General features: G+C 40.6%; 1 protein-coding gene across 1 annotated transcript in view; it reads left to right on the top strand.

Annotated features, from left to right (window-relative positions):
* LOC126175711 (condensin-2 complex subunit D3-like) overlaps window positions 1-16,414 on the top strand; it is a 157,391-nt gene that overhangs the window by 88,040 nt on the left and 52,937 nt on the right. Inside the window, exon 6 of the mRNA XM_049922644.1 lies at window positions 6,321-6,495. Within this exon, the coding sequence (XP_049778601.1) occupies window positions 6,321-6,495 (175 nt within the window). The remainder of the gene's footprint in view (window positions 1-6,320; window positions 6,496-16,414) is intronic.

Below are 16,414 nucleotides of genomic sequence, written 5' to 3'. Positions count from 1 at the left end.
CCACAATTACAGACACAGTGAATCACTTAGACAATAACATACAGTCCTAGTAAACATAAAATCTGCACCAAGCAAATTGGGAACTTTTAAGGACAGAATTCAAGATACAGCCACTACAAGGAAGTAGATTTGATGTTGACCTAAAGTCAACGAAATGGTGCAAGTGTCGCAGACAGTGCAAGACAAAGGCAATCCCAACATTTGTTAGAAAGCATAAATCAAGAATTAAATAGTAACAGATATTTGCAACAAATAAGGCTGAATCACCCATTGTATTGCCAACATTGAGATGATCCAGTGGTGTGATGACAGACTGTTAGAAATCAGCACAGTACCTACCGAGGACCCTGCTGCCAGATGATACAACAACAGAACACAGAGAGTACCATCAGTATTGTCACACTGAATTACTAGAGCAATTGTATATAATAGAATTGTAATTCCATGTGCCCAGGAGGAAGTGAGATTGACAGTAATGAAGTTAAAGGAGAAGAAAGCACTTGGGTCAGATAGAATTATGGCGGAAATGTCACATTGACTAATAGATCAAGCTGTCTCATATCTAACAGTGTTATTACATGAATGTCTTTTGCTGGTATGGGCACCTGGAAACCAGAAACTCGTGGCTATCATTATACTGAAGTAAAGGAAGACAAAGATCCAAGGGAAGTGAAGTCTTAGAGGCTGATTTGTTTGGTTAATGGTCTAGTCAAAGTACAGGAAAAGCTTCTGTGCCGTTGCCTGAGGGATCAAAGACGATTGTTGCATGCTATCCCTGGGGTATGGGCAGAAAGGGTAAATCACTCAATTTATATTGTTAACATCACAGATGGCAAGTACATTATCGGTGCAGTGATCAATTCATCTGGAGCATTTGATAATGTATATGGCCTGCCCTGTTCAAAAGACTGAAACAGATTTAGTGCCTCAGGTGTGTCCATAACATCTTGCAAGAAAATTGCACTGACAGGCAGGTGAAGTTGGAATGCCGTGGAAAGAAAATTGTGAAAAGGCTGCCCACTGGGCTCTTTTTGGGTCTAGAATTCTGGGATGGTGGCATAATATGATTAGCGAACACATGTCAGTGCATGGCAAGCACTAGAGTCTGTATCACGTATGCAGACGATCTGCTAATTATAGTATCTGCCAACATGAGGCTAAGTTATAGGAAAGTAGTACGGAAGTTCTTGAACCGAAGCATAGAAAATAAATTGATGATAACACACAAAACAGTTTATTTGTTACTAAAAGGAATGTTATTAAGATTGAGAATCCCAACCATTCTAATTAGTGCCCCACCTGTGAAGAGAAAAGAAGTATAAAAGTACCTTGGCATAAACATCGACTAAAATCAAGACCAGCATAACCATTTACCATATTTTAATGCCTAAAATATTGAAAAGAATAACATCAGTTGGCAAAAGAAGATTTCAGCTACCTCTAAGTGCTGTAATAATGTATCACTATACTATTTTAGTTATTATTGTGGGCTACAGGCTGTGCATGTGGGCTCATAGAGCCAGAAAGGTAAAGAAAGGACAAGTTTATCAGCGAGTACAGAGAAACTCATTTTTGCTCTTGTCAGGCATGTGTAGAACAATGCCACCTTAAATGCTTCTGGTGATATTAGGCTTACTACCACAGGACTTAGCCATAAGCAAGAGCAGTGCACTGTATTGGCTCGGATAGGTGAAGATGTTAAGGTAAAGGATATACTGTAAGCAAAGCCTCATTGGAAAAGAAATTGAAGGCATGCATTGATTGAGATTGGCAAGAAATCTAAGATAGGGCAGAAACAGCGAAGAGAACCTACCAGTTCTTGCTTGATATAACATAAAGACCAGGAATGTTATACTTCTTTCTGGCCATGGGAGCTGTACACTACCCGTCAGGACTTGGTTCACACCCCTGCTACTTACTGAAAATACGCCAGCACACCACAGATGCTTGTGAAAATTAAGCAATCGGCACTCTGGTACGCTTCATATGGGAGTGCATCATTGGATAGGTTGTTACACACCAGGGTAGGAATGTTTTGGTAATATGCCACCCATTAACATAATAAGAAATGAGGAATTGTGGGACAAGCTGAACATCCTGGCAGCTAAAATATCAACTTACGAATTGCAAGCATACATGGCTGACAACTAAGAACAGGCCATACATAATGACAGCAAGATGGACCATGACAGAACGTACAGCTACAACAATCTTCTAGAAGCAGTGAGGAGATGAGCCTCAGCGAGGACTAGAAAGTATTTCCTGAGACCCTGACAGTCACTTTCAAATCTCATCTCCTTGTGTGACATGACAGCACAGCCTCTGTGAACCCTGAGTTGTACCTCAGCATGCCAAGGGCAAGCAGTCCAAACAAAATGTGCTACTGTGTAGTGCAGTGCTGTACAGTACACTATAGTGTAGTCTAGAATTATAAATTACAATATTTGTGATGTGGCATTCGACCCGTAGCATATACCTTTTAAATTCCTAGTGAGCATATATCTGCGCACCAAATGGCCAAAATGGCCAAAGGATAGTATGTAGACTTTTTAAATTATTTTTATTTATTTATTTTTTAAAGTAGAGATTTTATGTAGATGTTTTTTCATTAAACACCATAATGCAGATTTATGAAATTTTGTTTAAATATTGTGTGTTATATGCATATACAGGGTGGTCCATTGATAATGACCGGGCCAAATATCTCACGAAATAAGCATCAAACGAAAAACTACAAAGAACGAAACTCATCTAGCTTGAAGGGGGAAACCAGATGGCACTATGGTTGGCCCGCTACATGTGCCACTGCTATAATGGATATCAGCTGTGTTTTTTAAACAGGAACCCCAATTTTTTATTACATATTCGTGTAGTACATAAAGAAATATGAATGTTCTAGTTGTACCACTTTCTCACTTTGTGATAGATGGCGCTGTAATAGTCACAAATGTATAAGTACGTGGTATCACGTAACATTCCGCCAGTGTGGACGGTATTTGCTTCGTGATACATTACCCGTGTTAACATGGACCGTTTACCAATTGCGGAAAAGGTCGATATCGTGTTGATGTATGGCTATTGTGATCAAAATGCCCAATGGGCGTGTGCTATGTATGCTGCTCGGTATCCTGTACGACATCATCCAAGTGTCCGGACTGTTCGCCAGATAGTTACATTATTCAAGTAAACAGGAAGTGTTCAGCCACATGTGAAACAACCATGAGCTGCAACAAATAATGATGCCCAAGTAGGTGTTTTAGCTGTTGTCGCGGCTAATCCGCACATCAGTAGCAGACAAATTGCGTGAGAATCGAGAATCACAAAAACGTCTGTGTTGAGAATGCTACATCAACATCGATTGCACCTGTACCATATTTCTATGCACCAGGAATTGACGACTTTGAACATCGTGTACAGTTCTGCCACTGGGAACAAGAGAAATACGGGACAATGACAGATTTTTTTGCACACGTTCTATTTAGCTATGAAGCGTCATTCACCAACAGCAGTAACGTGAGCCGGAATAGTATGCACTATTGGGCAACGGAAAATCCACGCTGGCTACGACAAGTGGAACATCAGCGACCTTGGCAGGTTAATGTATGGTGCGGCATTATGGGAGGAAGGATAATTGGCCCCCATTTTATTGATGGCATTCTAAATGGTGCAATGTATGCTGATTTCCTATGTAATGTTCTACCAATGTTACTACAAGATGTTTCACTGCATGACAGAATGGTGATGTACTTCCAACATTATGGATGTCCGGCACATAGCTCGCGTGCGGTTGAAGCGGTATTGAATAGCATATTCCATGACAGGTGGATTGGACGTCGAAGCACCATACCAGGGCCCGCTTGTTCACCGGATCTGATGTCCCCAGATATCTTCCTGTGGGGAAAGTTGAAGGATATTTGCTATTGCGATGATGATGATGATGTTTGGTTTGTGGGGCGCTCAACTGCGTGGTTATCAGCGCCCGTACAATTATCCAATCTTTGCTCAGTCCAATTTCGCCACTTTCCGGGATGATGATGAAATGATGAGGACAACACAAACATGATGAGGACAACACAAACACCCAGTCATCTCGAGGCAGGTGAAAATCCCTGACCCCGCCGGGAATCGAACCCGGGACCCCGTGCTCGGGAAGCGAGAACGCTACCGCGAGACCACGAGCGGCAGACATTGCTATTGCGATCCACCGACAATGCCCGACAACATGTGTCAGCACATTGACAATGCATGTGCGAACATTATGGAAGGCAAACTACTTGCTGTTGAGAGGAATGTCGTTACACGTATTGCCAAATGCATTGAGGTTGCCAGACATTATTTTGAGCATTTATTTAATTGATGTGGTATTTACAGGTAATCACGTTGTAACAGCATGTGTTCTCAGAAATGATAAGTTCACAAAGGTACATGTATCACAGTGGAGCAACCAAAATAAAATGTTCAAACATACCTACATTCTGTGTTTTAATTTTAAAAAAACTACCTGTTACCAACTGCTCATCTAAAATTGTGAGCCATATGTTTATGACTATTACAGCACCATCTATCACAAAGCGAAAAAAGTGGTCCAACTAAAACATTCATATTTCCTTACGTACTACACGATATGTAATAAAAAATGGGGGTTCCTATTTAAAAAAAACACAGTTGATATCAGTTTGACTTGGCAGTGCCATCTAGCAGGCCAACCATAGTGCCATCTGGTTTCCCCCTTCAAGCTAGACAAGTTTCGTTCTTTGTAGTTTTTTCGTTTGATGCTTATTTCGTGAGATGTTTGGCCCGGTCACGATCAGTGGACCACCCTATATACCAATTCATTTGTATCATTTGGTCAGATCTGGTTTACATTTTCTTCAAGAGAATGATTTATCCCCATTTGAAGTTTGCAAGTTTGTCCCCATGGTTGAAACATAAATCTTATTACAGACAACCTATTCTAAAACTTAATGTTGTAGCATACTATCAATTACTTGGTCTCATTTATGAACTGAAGGAGATGACTTACACCCTCCATAGCTTCCTGTAGCTTACAGACTTCATTGCTGCATCATTTATGCTATGTACTTGAGGAATATTTCACAATGATTTCAAGTGTTACCATTATCTTGGATAATTTTTTCATGCAGTAGGCCACGTATTATCTTCCTGAACATCTATGATACAACTTGTAAATACGATATATTGCACAGCATAGTGGATCCATTTTCTGAGACTGAATCAGGCAGACAATACCATCAAGCATTTGCATCTGTTGTCACAGCAAAAAAATTGTGGTAATGTAAGAGCCTGCATATGAATATTTTGCTTGACAGTGTTTTAAAAGGGTGAAATAAACTAGTTTGATAGAAAAAAAATGCTGTGCAAAGATAAAAATTTGTTTCATACCATAACCAAGTTCAAATTCATTTATCCAGTAGGATAATCAGGGGTCTCATATGCTGGTGCTTCTTGCAGCCCAGTTTTATCTGGACCATACTCCATTTTCGTGAGTAAAAATGTTTTATAGGTACTCAGTTTGTGGTAACCCACAAGACTTTAACAATGTTTGCAAAATGCAAATAAGTGCAGACATCTGAAGATGGTTTGCGAGGCATCTTGAAATGTCATCATGGAAAAACAAATGCTTATAAAAGCAACTGGTTGCAGCAAATGCGTTAAAAATTATAATCAATTTCACCACTTGCAGTGTTCTGATACATCCACAATGGAAAAATTATTTACTAATGTTAATACAACAGGGAATAGAAAAACAAAATATGACATTGAGATAGGTGGTCCCACTCAACAAACAATGAGGAGTAACTTAGTTCTTCTGGCAGCCAGACTGAAACCAATGCGGGCTAGATTCGGTCTGCGGATCATCAGTTGACCACCTGTGATGTAGGCTGTTACTGTCCAATGCTCACCCTCATTCTGCTCTGGCTCTGTGTGCAATTCACTTCCTTACTGAATTGTTTAAGCTGCCTTGCCATGTGGCACTCCTAACATTGCACTCATTGTTAAACCTGGTACTTATGACCAGAAATTATACATATTCCGTGAGTCACAATGTGTTTTTATGTTGTGTGTTGCAACACAGTGATGTGTGAAATATGTTGTTCAAATCACTTGACAGTGCTGATAATGCCAGTCATGTGCACATGTGGTTTTAGTTAGAACAAAAATATTACAAGAATCACAGTTACCAGCTTAATGAAGTTTCCAATTTGTAATATTTTTTTCATAGAAGTTTACCACACTTACCAATTCATTCTTGTATATACTAGCTGTTTTACACATACTCTTTTTTTTTTAATTTTTAGATGTGTGAGGATTACATAAAGGAGCATCATCCTGATACTGGGAAGATGCCAAATGTGCCAGAATTTTCTCGATATATTTTTGCTATTGGTGAAGCTTCTCAATACTGTCCTGAAGAAGTTGAGAAAGACACGGAGTACAGACTTGTAAAGCTTTTGTTTCCGAAAAAGCTCCCAGGTAGGCAAACAGTTAATTCCTGCATCATTAGAGTAAATGCTTTTCTTTGTGATAGGCTGGTGTCTGTCTTATATCTATTTTCACATAATGAGATGTGCTCTCAGTTTGGATATCTCATAATGTATAGTGCCTGTTGTGAATTTTAGAAATAATAATAGTTTTATGCATGCACATTAATGTGAGAAAGTGGCAGAAATCTGTTTTGAGGTAATGGGTTCACAAACATTTGAAAAATGTGTCTGATGAAGGAGAGGACAATCACATTTAGCTTGATAATCATTGTAAAAGCATTTAGGACATCCATCTTGATCAACTAGATGTCAGAAACATCCTATGCAACATGCACCAGTTGCTAGTGGCACTGAACAGAAATGATATAAGAAGAGACATTTATTTCTTTATTCATCTTAATTAGTGGTCCATCATGTATGTAACTAATATGGATTAAATCTTTTTACATGACATTTTTGAAACACATTTTACAGAACCCTTCTTCGTTTTGCTGGAGAGTTAAATAATAATATATTTATCTACCACTAGTGTGTCATTTAATTCTCAGGCTGATGCACATGATGCTCATTGGGCAGTTACTAAAGGTCGTCATTTCGATGAGCATCTTGCTGCTTTGAACTGTGTGCATCTCAGGCAGCCTATGAAGTTGAAGCTCAATGGAGGCAAATTTGATGTATCTCAGTCAGCTCATAGGTTCTGCATTCTGCACCCCCTTAAGGGATGTGTCAAGCCTCTTCATGTTTCTATCATCAGTTGCATTACCTGGCGGTGTTAAGGAACAAGTTCAAATCTGAAATAATAGAGCAAAGAGGACAGCATGTCTGTAAGTGTAAACCAACAAATTAAAAAATGTGTGGTGAAAACTATTCAAAATTTTGAGTGGCAATGACATTCACTATCCAGATTATTATGTGCGAAATACAATATATTAAAGAAAGAAATAAGATAGAACTGAATAAACTCTTCTGAAAATTGCAGACAGGGGTAAAAAGTTTTTTGAAAACTGAAGAAATACTTGTTCATATTGGTGAAAATTCGGATGTACAACTAAAGCATAATGCCCGAGCAATAAACAACATATTGCTAAAGGAATGGGAAGAAAAATGACCATGTGTACCAGAGCATTGCATGATATTTTTCTTATGTAACAAGTCTGTTATTCTGCCTAATAATGGAACTTTCACTGTAAGCTCAGCTTTCTCCACTATCAGTTAGTCCGTCCAACATTTCTGTCAGTAAGACAAGACTTGTCAAATATTAAAACCATGCTTTTATCGGGACTTTAAACTTTTTGTCAAAAATTAAAAGTTGTTAACATGCCAGGCCTATCTAGATAAGGTAGAATTTAGTATTTTGTAAAAGGTTTACAGCCGTGATGGAGGCATGATTTTAAACTTTACAGGGTTTACAGGAGATGTGAAATCTAACGTAAAGAGTAACATTTGTTCATGTGTACCCTTGTCAGTGAGTACTATGGATGTTTATATTAGAATTTTTCATAGCAAGCCACTGTTAAGTGTAGAGAAAGCAGTGGTTCATGGAAAGAATGTGTCAAAAGCCAGTTAATAAAAAAGAAAGAAGCAGATGTTCTTAAAATGGGTTAAATGATACTGCAGTCAGTCAGTCAGCATTGTTGATGGTTTTAAACTCTAACATAGTAGATGATGTTGGTATTGTATCTTTTGAATAATTACATATGTAGGGTCATGGCTTAGAAAACATTCAGTCTGTTCTTTAGTATCTTTTAAACATTATTCATATTACCTAAAATATCTTTGTTCTATTACTAATGGAAGGACTGAAGTATAGTAGAGGCATCAAGTGGTCATTAGGCACTTACAAGTTCTTCTTGAAAGCTAACTCATACACCATCGTGGCTAGGGTATCCTCTCTGACTACACTGGAATGGCGGAGAAACTTGACGGGGGTGAGGTTTCGTATTGAGTAGAGGAGGCAAGGGAGAAAGAAAGCAGGGAACAGGAGGGATGTTTGGAGATAAGGATGACTGACGAATGGGAGGAAGAGGCAGCAAGTGCACAAGATAGAAATTTGGCACCAATCAGCTTTGTATCTGATGCAAGTAGTGGGACTTTTATGTGGTGCGCAATGATGTGAAGGTGTGGACAGGGGGAAGATTTAACAAAGGGAGAGGGAGGTTATGGTGAAGGAGACCTGGGTATAGAATGATTGAAGTGGAGTGAATGCTGACAAGGGAGGCGGGGCATAGGGCAGTGGCTAGTGGAGTTTGAGGCCTGCAATTCCGGTCCAGAAGTGTAGCAATGTTTTTGGTTGTGTTAATGTGGTTCTCAATCATTCAAGATCAGAGCTAGACTGTGAGTGGATAAACTTCGTTTCTTTGATTACTTACATTCCACTAAGGACTTTCCATTACAGTATTTATCCTATTGAAAAGTGAGGAAAAGAAAGTTGGAGTTAAATTCTATTCAATGATCAATAATGTTATTTTGCTCATGAGAAAGGTGTATCCTTTAAGTCACAATGTGAGAAAAGATTTGTCATGCTGGATCATTGATCTGTTTATGCATGTTATGCTTCAGATTCCATTGTGTGTCACAATATTTGATATATTTATTTGGCAAATAGGTCTTTACAATAACAAAGTAAAATCAACATTAGAACATGAACTTTTCTTTAGTTATAGTTATGAACTCAGTTCCCATTAGGGGCAGCTTAAAAGCATACAGTATCAATAATAAGTTTAAAACATGGGCAGGAGTTAGTAAGCAAGGTAGTATCCTCAATATTTTTTAATCTCAATCTCCATACTGATTAGAGCTTAAGCTTATAAGTCAGTTCATTTGCAGCCCATTTTGCACTTTGTAATATTACCGATTGCAGGGAGAGAGGAATCTGTAAGTTAATTCTTTTCTTATTTTCATTTAATAACTTCATACAGGTTTGCATTCGGCAGTAATTCATTTTTAAGAAGAAAGTCTTCATTGCACAATAATGTGCCATAAAAATAATATGTGATACTCAGCCTTGACTACCTTGTAGACAACTACTTAAGAAGTTAGATATTTTAACAACAGAATCATAGTACATATTTCCTCTCACGAAATTTGTTTGAAACAATCAAGTAGAGTTCAGAAGGACTAATGGCATCTATAATTACTGCACTAGAAGAAAAAGCACATTTAGTGCAAAAATGTTACAAACTTATTTGTGCTTTTAATTTAAATATTGTTTTTTCAACTTAAAGGTGACCTGTTGAGCTGTGGACAGACACAGTGAAAAGACTGTTACACATTATAGCTTTTGGCCAAAGGCTTCTGACCGGTCAGAGCTGCTGGTGGTAGCAGTCAAGTGTGAAGTGTGTATGGTGTATGAGGTGTGCTTACTTTTGTGAATGCGGTGGTGCCGCCCCCCCCCCCTCTCTCTCTTCCCCTCTCTCTCTCTCTCTCTCTCTCTCTCTCTCTCTCTCTCCCCCCCCCCCTCTCTCTCTCTCCCCTTCTCTCTCTCTCTCTCTCTCTGAGGGAGGCTTTGGCTGAAAGCTATAATGTGTAGCAGTCTTTTTGTTCTGCCTGTCAGCAAGGCAACAGGCCATCTTTATGGTGAGTAGTAGTCTATCCATTCCCTAATATTCTTGATATTCCAACCTGTAGTTTCCCATGTGTAAACATTGTTTTCTGTTATGTGAACCCATCTGTGTGGTGTTCAGCCATATTTGAAACCAGTTACATTTAGCAATGTTAAAGTGTAGGCTCAACCACCTTTCACATTGCAAAAGCACTAAAAGTGACACATTTCAAAGGAATAATCCTTCTCCATCAGAACTGAAGAGGTTGGCAGAAAAAAATGCTAACCCTCAGTTTAGTAATAATTAGTTTGATCAAATAATTTGTTATGTTTTCAAATGGACTATATACTAATAACAAGTAGTTCCCAATGTACCACTAGAAAGAACTGCCTGCTGTATAAATTACTTTGTCTTTGTTATAACTTCAAGTTGAACGAATATATTTCAAGGTAGACGCAATACATGAAAGTCACAGATCAAGTAAACAAAGTAAGACGTGTGTACACTTTAACAGTCAAATCATAACTGAGTCCAAGTCTAGCGGCCGCTGGCTGACTGGCTGCTTAGGTGGCACTGCTGCTGCATGGCTGGCAGACAGCGCCGCATGTAGAGGATGTGCGTAACTGTGCGCTGAGTCCCAACGGTCTTATTCAATTTCTGCTGTTGTCTTTGAATCTAATTACACTTGTACCATGCAGTAACTCAAAATGCATTCTTCTGGGTTAGCTTCTTCTTCTGTAAACCCCGTCAGTTATTCTACAAGTATCTTACAAAAGTGATAAAAAAAGGGGGTGTGACATGCATGATGCTGTGACGGGCACAAAAATCCACAAAATCGGAAGAGGCAAATTGCGGACCATTATCAGTAACATGAGTAGAGGGAAGGCCTTCCAAAGAGAAAATGTGAGCTTGAGCATTGGTGGTTGCTGTGGTGGTAGGCGACATGCAACTGACAATGAAAGGAAAGTTAGAGTAGGCATCAATAACGAGAAGCCAATAAGTACCTAAAAAAGGTCCTGCGAAGTCAGCATGAATACGCTCCCAGGGCTTCTCAGGCGAGGGCCACGGTGACAAAGATGACTTCCGGGCGGCGGCCTGTGACGCACAAGGGCCGCATACAGCGACCATGTGTGCGATTTCAGAGTTGATGCTGGCCGGGCCAGTACATATGACGGCGCGCCACAGATTTTGTGCGATAGGCACCCCAGTGCCCTTGGTCAAGGAGGCACAAGACCAAAGCACGCAAAGATGCAGGTACCAGAACACGCGGCGAAGCATTTTCGGTGGAAAGGAGGATAACACCATCCCTAGCCGTGAGGCGGTAATGCAAAGCGTAGTAGTTCCGCAATGGATCAGAAGTCATAGCGGATGCACAGTCTGGCCAACCCTTCTGAATACAGCGTAAAACCCGGGAAAGGGTAGGGTCATAACCCGTAGCAGCCGCCAGCCAGTCCCCAGTGATGGGGAACCCGTTCACAACCCGCTGCTCGGCAACATCCAGGTGGAAACACAAAAGTTCGTCCCTATCAAATGCCAGATCAAGACCCATGGGAAGGCGAGACAGTGTATCAGCATTCGCATGTTGAGCCGTCGGCCGGAAATGAATCTCACAATTGAAATGAGACAAAGAACCCAATGCTGAAGGTGGTGTGCAGTCTTGTCAGGAAGTGGCGTTGACGAATGAAACAAGGAAACAAGTGGTTTGTGATCTGTAACAAGATGAAATTTGGATCCATAGAGAAAAACACCAAACTTATGAAGAGCATAAATAATGGCCAAAGCTTCTTTTTCAATTTGAAAATACTTTTGTTGGGCATCTGTGAGCATTTTGGAGGCATAAGCAATGGGTTGTTCAGAACTGTCAGAAAAACGGTGCGCAAGGACTGCACCGACCCCATATTGAGAGGCACCCGTGGCAAGAACAAGATGTTGGCCAGCTCGATAAGTAGCCAGGCACAGGGCCTGTTTCAGCATAGTCTTCAATTTCTGGAAAGCCGCATTGCATGGCGCGGACCAGTGAAAAGGCATGTTTTTATGCAACAGGCGGTGCAACGGCTGAGCCACCGAAGCAGCAGACGGTAAAAACTTGTGATAGTATGCTATTTTCCCCAAGAAGGCCTGCAGTTTCTTAACAGATGTAGGGTGAGGAAGGGCATGGATCGCAGCGACAGTTTGCTGAAGCGGATGAATACCATCCTGAGAGAGTTGAAACCCCAAGTACGTGATAGATGCCTAAAAAAATTTTGATTTCGGAAGATTACACTTAAGACTGGCAGTCTGTAAGACATGAAAAAGTGTGAGGAGATTTTGAAGATGTTCATCAGTGGTGGACCCAGTGACAACAATGTCGTCCTGGTAATTTATACACCCAGGGACAGTGAGCAATAATTGCTCCAAGAATCGCTGAAAGAGAGCAGGGGCACTGGCAACCCCGAATAGCAATCATTGGTATTGATAGAGGCCGAATTAAGGACCAGAAACTGCCGGGAAGCAGCGTCGAGAGGAAGTTGATGATAAGCTTCTGACAGGTCAACTTTAGAAAAATACTGGCCTCCAGCAAGTTTAGTGAACAATTCTTCAGGTCGAGGCACAGGGTAAGTGTCAATAAGGCATTGAGCATTTACAGTGGCTTTGAAATTGCCACAGAGACGAATATCACCATTTGGCTTAGCAACGACAACGACAGGAGAGGACCATTCACTGGAAATGACAGGAAGCAAGACCCCTGAAGCAGTGAGACGATCCAACTCCCATTTGACCTGATCATGAAGGGCCACAGGAATGGGCCAAGCCCAAAGAAACTTAGGCCGAGCAGTGGGTTTGAGCATGATGTGAGCTTCAAAGTCGTTTGCACGGCCTAACCCAGGAGAAAAAGGGGACAAAAATGTCGTCAACAAGGAATCCAATTGAGCATAAGTAATAGCATCAGAGACGATATTGACAGTGTCATCTATGGAGAACCCAAAAGCGCGAAAGGCATCGAAACCAAAAAGATTCTCCACATTACTATGGTCGAGCACAAATATGGGAACAGTGCGAATGACAGATTTGTAAGATACCTTAGCATCAAATTGTCCCAAGACAGAAATCTTCTGTTTATTGTATAAGTCCGTAATTGCTTAGTGACAGGTGACAGGACTGGAGAACCCAACTGAAGATACGTCTGAGAATTGATGATCGTGGCAGCAGAACCAGTATCCACCTGCATGCGAATATCTCGACCAAGTATTTGGACAGTGAGGAATAACTTCCCTGAAAGGGAAGAAGTACAATTGACAGACAACACAGAATCAGAATCAGCGTCATGTTCATGAACATCATGTATGCGGTCGGATTTGCAAATGGATGACTCATGACCCTTTTTTTTGCATTTGTGAGACACGGCCCAACATTGTGGACAATCTTCTCGTGAATGTTTCATAAAACACCGCGGACATGAAGGAAGTTGCCGTGGGTTTTGCTGCAGTTTCTTAGAGGTTTGTTTACGGTTAGGCTGAGGCTGCGCTTGGGAGCATACTGCGGCCACGTCGGCCGGTGGGGACACGCCACACGCTTTGTCAACATTGCACAGAGGTTGTATTTCCCCGACGTCGCCCCCTGCCTCTATTTGCATTCCAGCGGAGTGAGAAATTTCAAAAGACTGAGCCATGGATAGGACTTCATCTAGAATTGGATTTGCCAACTGAAGGGCACGTTGCCTAACTTCTTTGTCGGGCGCCGATCGGATAATAGCATCCTGTACTATGGAATCAGCATAGGATTCTTTGTGAACTTTAGTAACAAATTGACACTTTCTACTGAGGCCGTGAAGTTCAGCAGCCCAAGTGCGATAGGATTGATTTGGTTGTTTTTGACAATGATGAAAGGCAACACGAGAGGCTACCTGTGGTGTGCGTACTGTAAGACCTTCAGTACACACACCATCAGATTATTTGACTTGTCGCTCTAACGAAGTCGGCGAGTGTCAGCAATATGTCTCGTGGTCTTATCGTGGCGTGTTTATCTTCCGCCGTGCACGCTTCGAGTAGCAGATTGACGGTGACCAACTTTAAACAGAACTTGATTAATTTTCACATACGTTTATTAAAATAGTAACAAGCATAAAAATTACTTAACTTGGTTCTGGGTGCTATTTACAATTGACAGTCTGAAGTTCCATTGGTATTGGTACGTTAATCTTATTCTCACATATATCTCTGATACTTGACAAAAGTGTCTATACATTTATCTTCATGGCTATGTAGAGGAATATGGTAATCTTATTAGGCACAGACTGAAACTTGACTACACTGGTACAGACAGATGTAGAACTCGTACAGACTGTTGCAGACAAATGCAGACTGGTACAGACAAATGGAGACTGGCTAATCGGAGATTTGTACACTCATTATCATACTTCGCGTGTTCATGTATCACTGCGCGAGTTTGATCTGCGAGGAGAAAAGGTTCTACGTTACCAGCAATCTCATTGGCTGCGTTACATATTAATACGCAGATCAGCGGAAGCAGAATTTGGTCCGTCTCTGTGGCAGCGCCATCTCGTAGTGCGGAGATGGATGAGCGCTGCGCCTGCGCTGTTGTGCTTAGTGGGGCGCACTCTAGTGGGAAAGTTGTGTACGCGCTGACTACGCGGAACTATGTACACAACATTACCATATGTGTTTGCTTTTGAAAATAGACGGACAGAAGTGAGCACATTTCAGCAAAGGATAAAGACGCAGGATCTTTCAAAGGAGCCAATTACAACAACAAGCAATACATTTGAGGTGAAATCCATGAAAGGAACAGAGACTTACATGTTTGTTCGTCCGCGACATGAAATGCCCAGAAGTGCTGTCGAAGACGTTTTTCGTAATCAGACCAGACTTCCGCCGTCTCGTCGTAAGGGGGAAAAGAAGGTAGAGACAACAACGAGACATGCCCCGCATTTGATGCCGCGACGAAATCACGAATCGCATTTGTGAGAAGCGATTGCTGTTCTATGAGACTTTGCAATAGTTGCTCTAAAGTAGCCATGGAAACATGTGGGTCAACGATGGAAAAGAAAAATCACTACCTTGTTGCCAATTGTTATAACTTCAAGTTGAACAAATATATTTCAAGGAAGACGCAATACTTGAAAGTCACAGATCAAGTAAACAAAGTAAGACGTGTGTACACTTTAACAGTCGAATCATAACTGAGTCCAAGTCTAGCGGCCGCTGGCTGGCTGGCCGCTTAGGTGGCACGGCTGCTGCATGGCTGGCAGACAGCGCCGCATGTAGAGGATGTGCGTAACTGCGCGCCGAGTCACAACAGTCTTATTCAATTTCTGCTGTTGTCTTTGAATTTAATTACACTTGTAACATGCAGTAACTCAAAATGCATTCTTCTGGGTTAGCTTCTTCTTCTGTAAACCCCTTCAGTTATTCTACAAGAATCCTACAAAAGTGATAAAAAAATTACACTTTTTGCCTTAATAATTTCGAAAAGTCAGTCATAACCTTGCACATCCATGAAACTTGCTATCCTTTGCAATTTCACACATACATAACAGTGTAGCAAATTGGATCCATTGGAAAAGTTAGAGATTACGACACGAATTGGGAAAAATGAAAATATATTCAATGAACAGATTACATGAGGTACGAACTGCTTATTAAAAAATTGTAAGTCTTTTATAATATCAGTTTGGGGTCAGCTACTCTAATTATAGTGATACCGTGGATATTTAATGGGTGATGAGATTCTAACTCCAGGACAACTGTATACAGGGTGTACATTATCTTTGATCACTGGTGAGAGTGTCTTTGATTTCTTGATTATGTACATGAAGTGCTCAGTTATGCTTCATATGTGTTTGTATCAGACGTGTCTTTCCTGGAGGTATATGACCATACGGACGAGCAGCTGTTGCCATGACACTGGCTGTATTCACAGACTGCATAAACCAATTCATTTTAGTTTATTATACCAACTGAACGAATGATGTTGAACTACATTTTAGGAAGACTCAGTTTCAAGGGAAGTGGCTACAACTTAATAATACTTTTATTTATAGCTTTACTTTATACCTTTTTATGATTCTTGTAGAATAATTTCATTGATGAATTGTGAAAGGTGGTTGAACCTATATTTTCAGGGTGTATACGCGGACAAGGAAAAAAAAATTCCCGGATTTCCCTGTTAAAAATGCACTTTCTCCTGGGTGAAAACATGCTTTTTCCCTGTTAACTGAGAGTATATTTTCTCTTGTAACTGGATAACTTATTAGTCCTTTGAATGGTTATGGTCTTATACACAGCCATAGAATTTCCCGGCTCTTTAGAAAATGAAACACAGGGGAAAAAAAACACGTTTTGGAAAGATCTTTCATGAGCAGAAACA

The sequence above is a fragment of the Schistocerca cancellata genome, chromosome 3 (genome assembly GCF_023864275.1).
Source record: "Schistocerca cancellata isolate TAMUIC-IGC-003103 chromosome 3, iqSchCanc2.1, whole genome shotgun sequence".
Taxonomy (NCBI): Eukaryota; Metazoa; Arthropoda; class Insecta; order Orthoptera; family Acrididae; genus Schistocerca; species Schistocerca cancellata.
The sequence above is the reverse complement of the archived record's forward strand: the minus strand, read 5'-3'. Positions and strand labels throughout refer to the sequence as shown.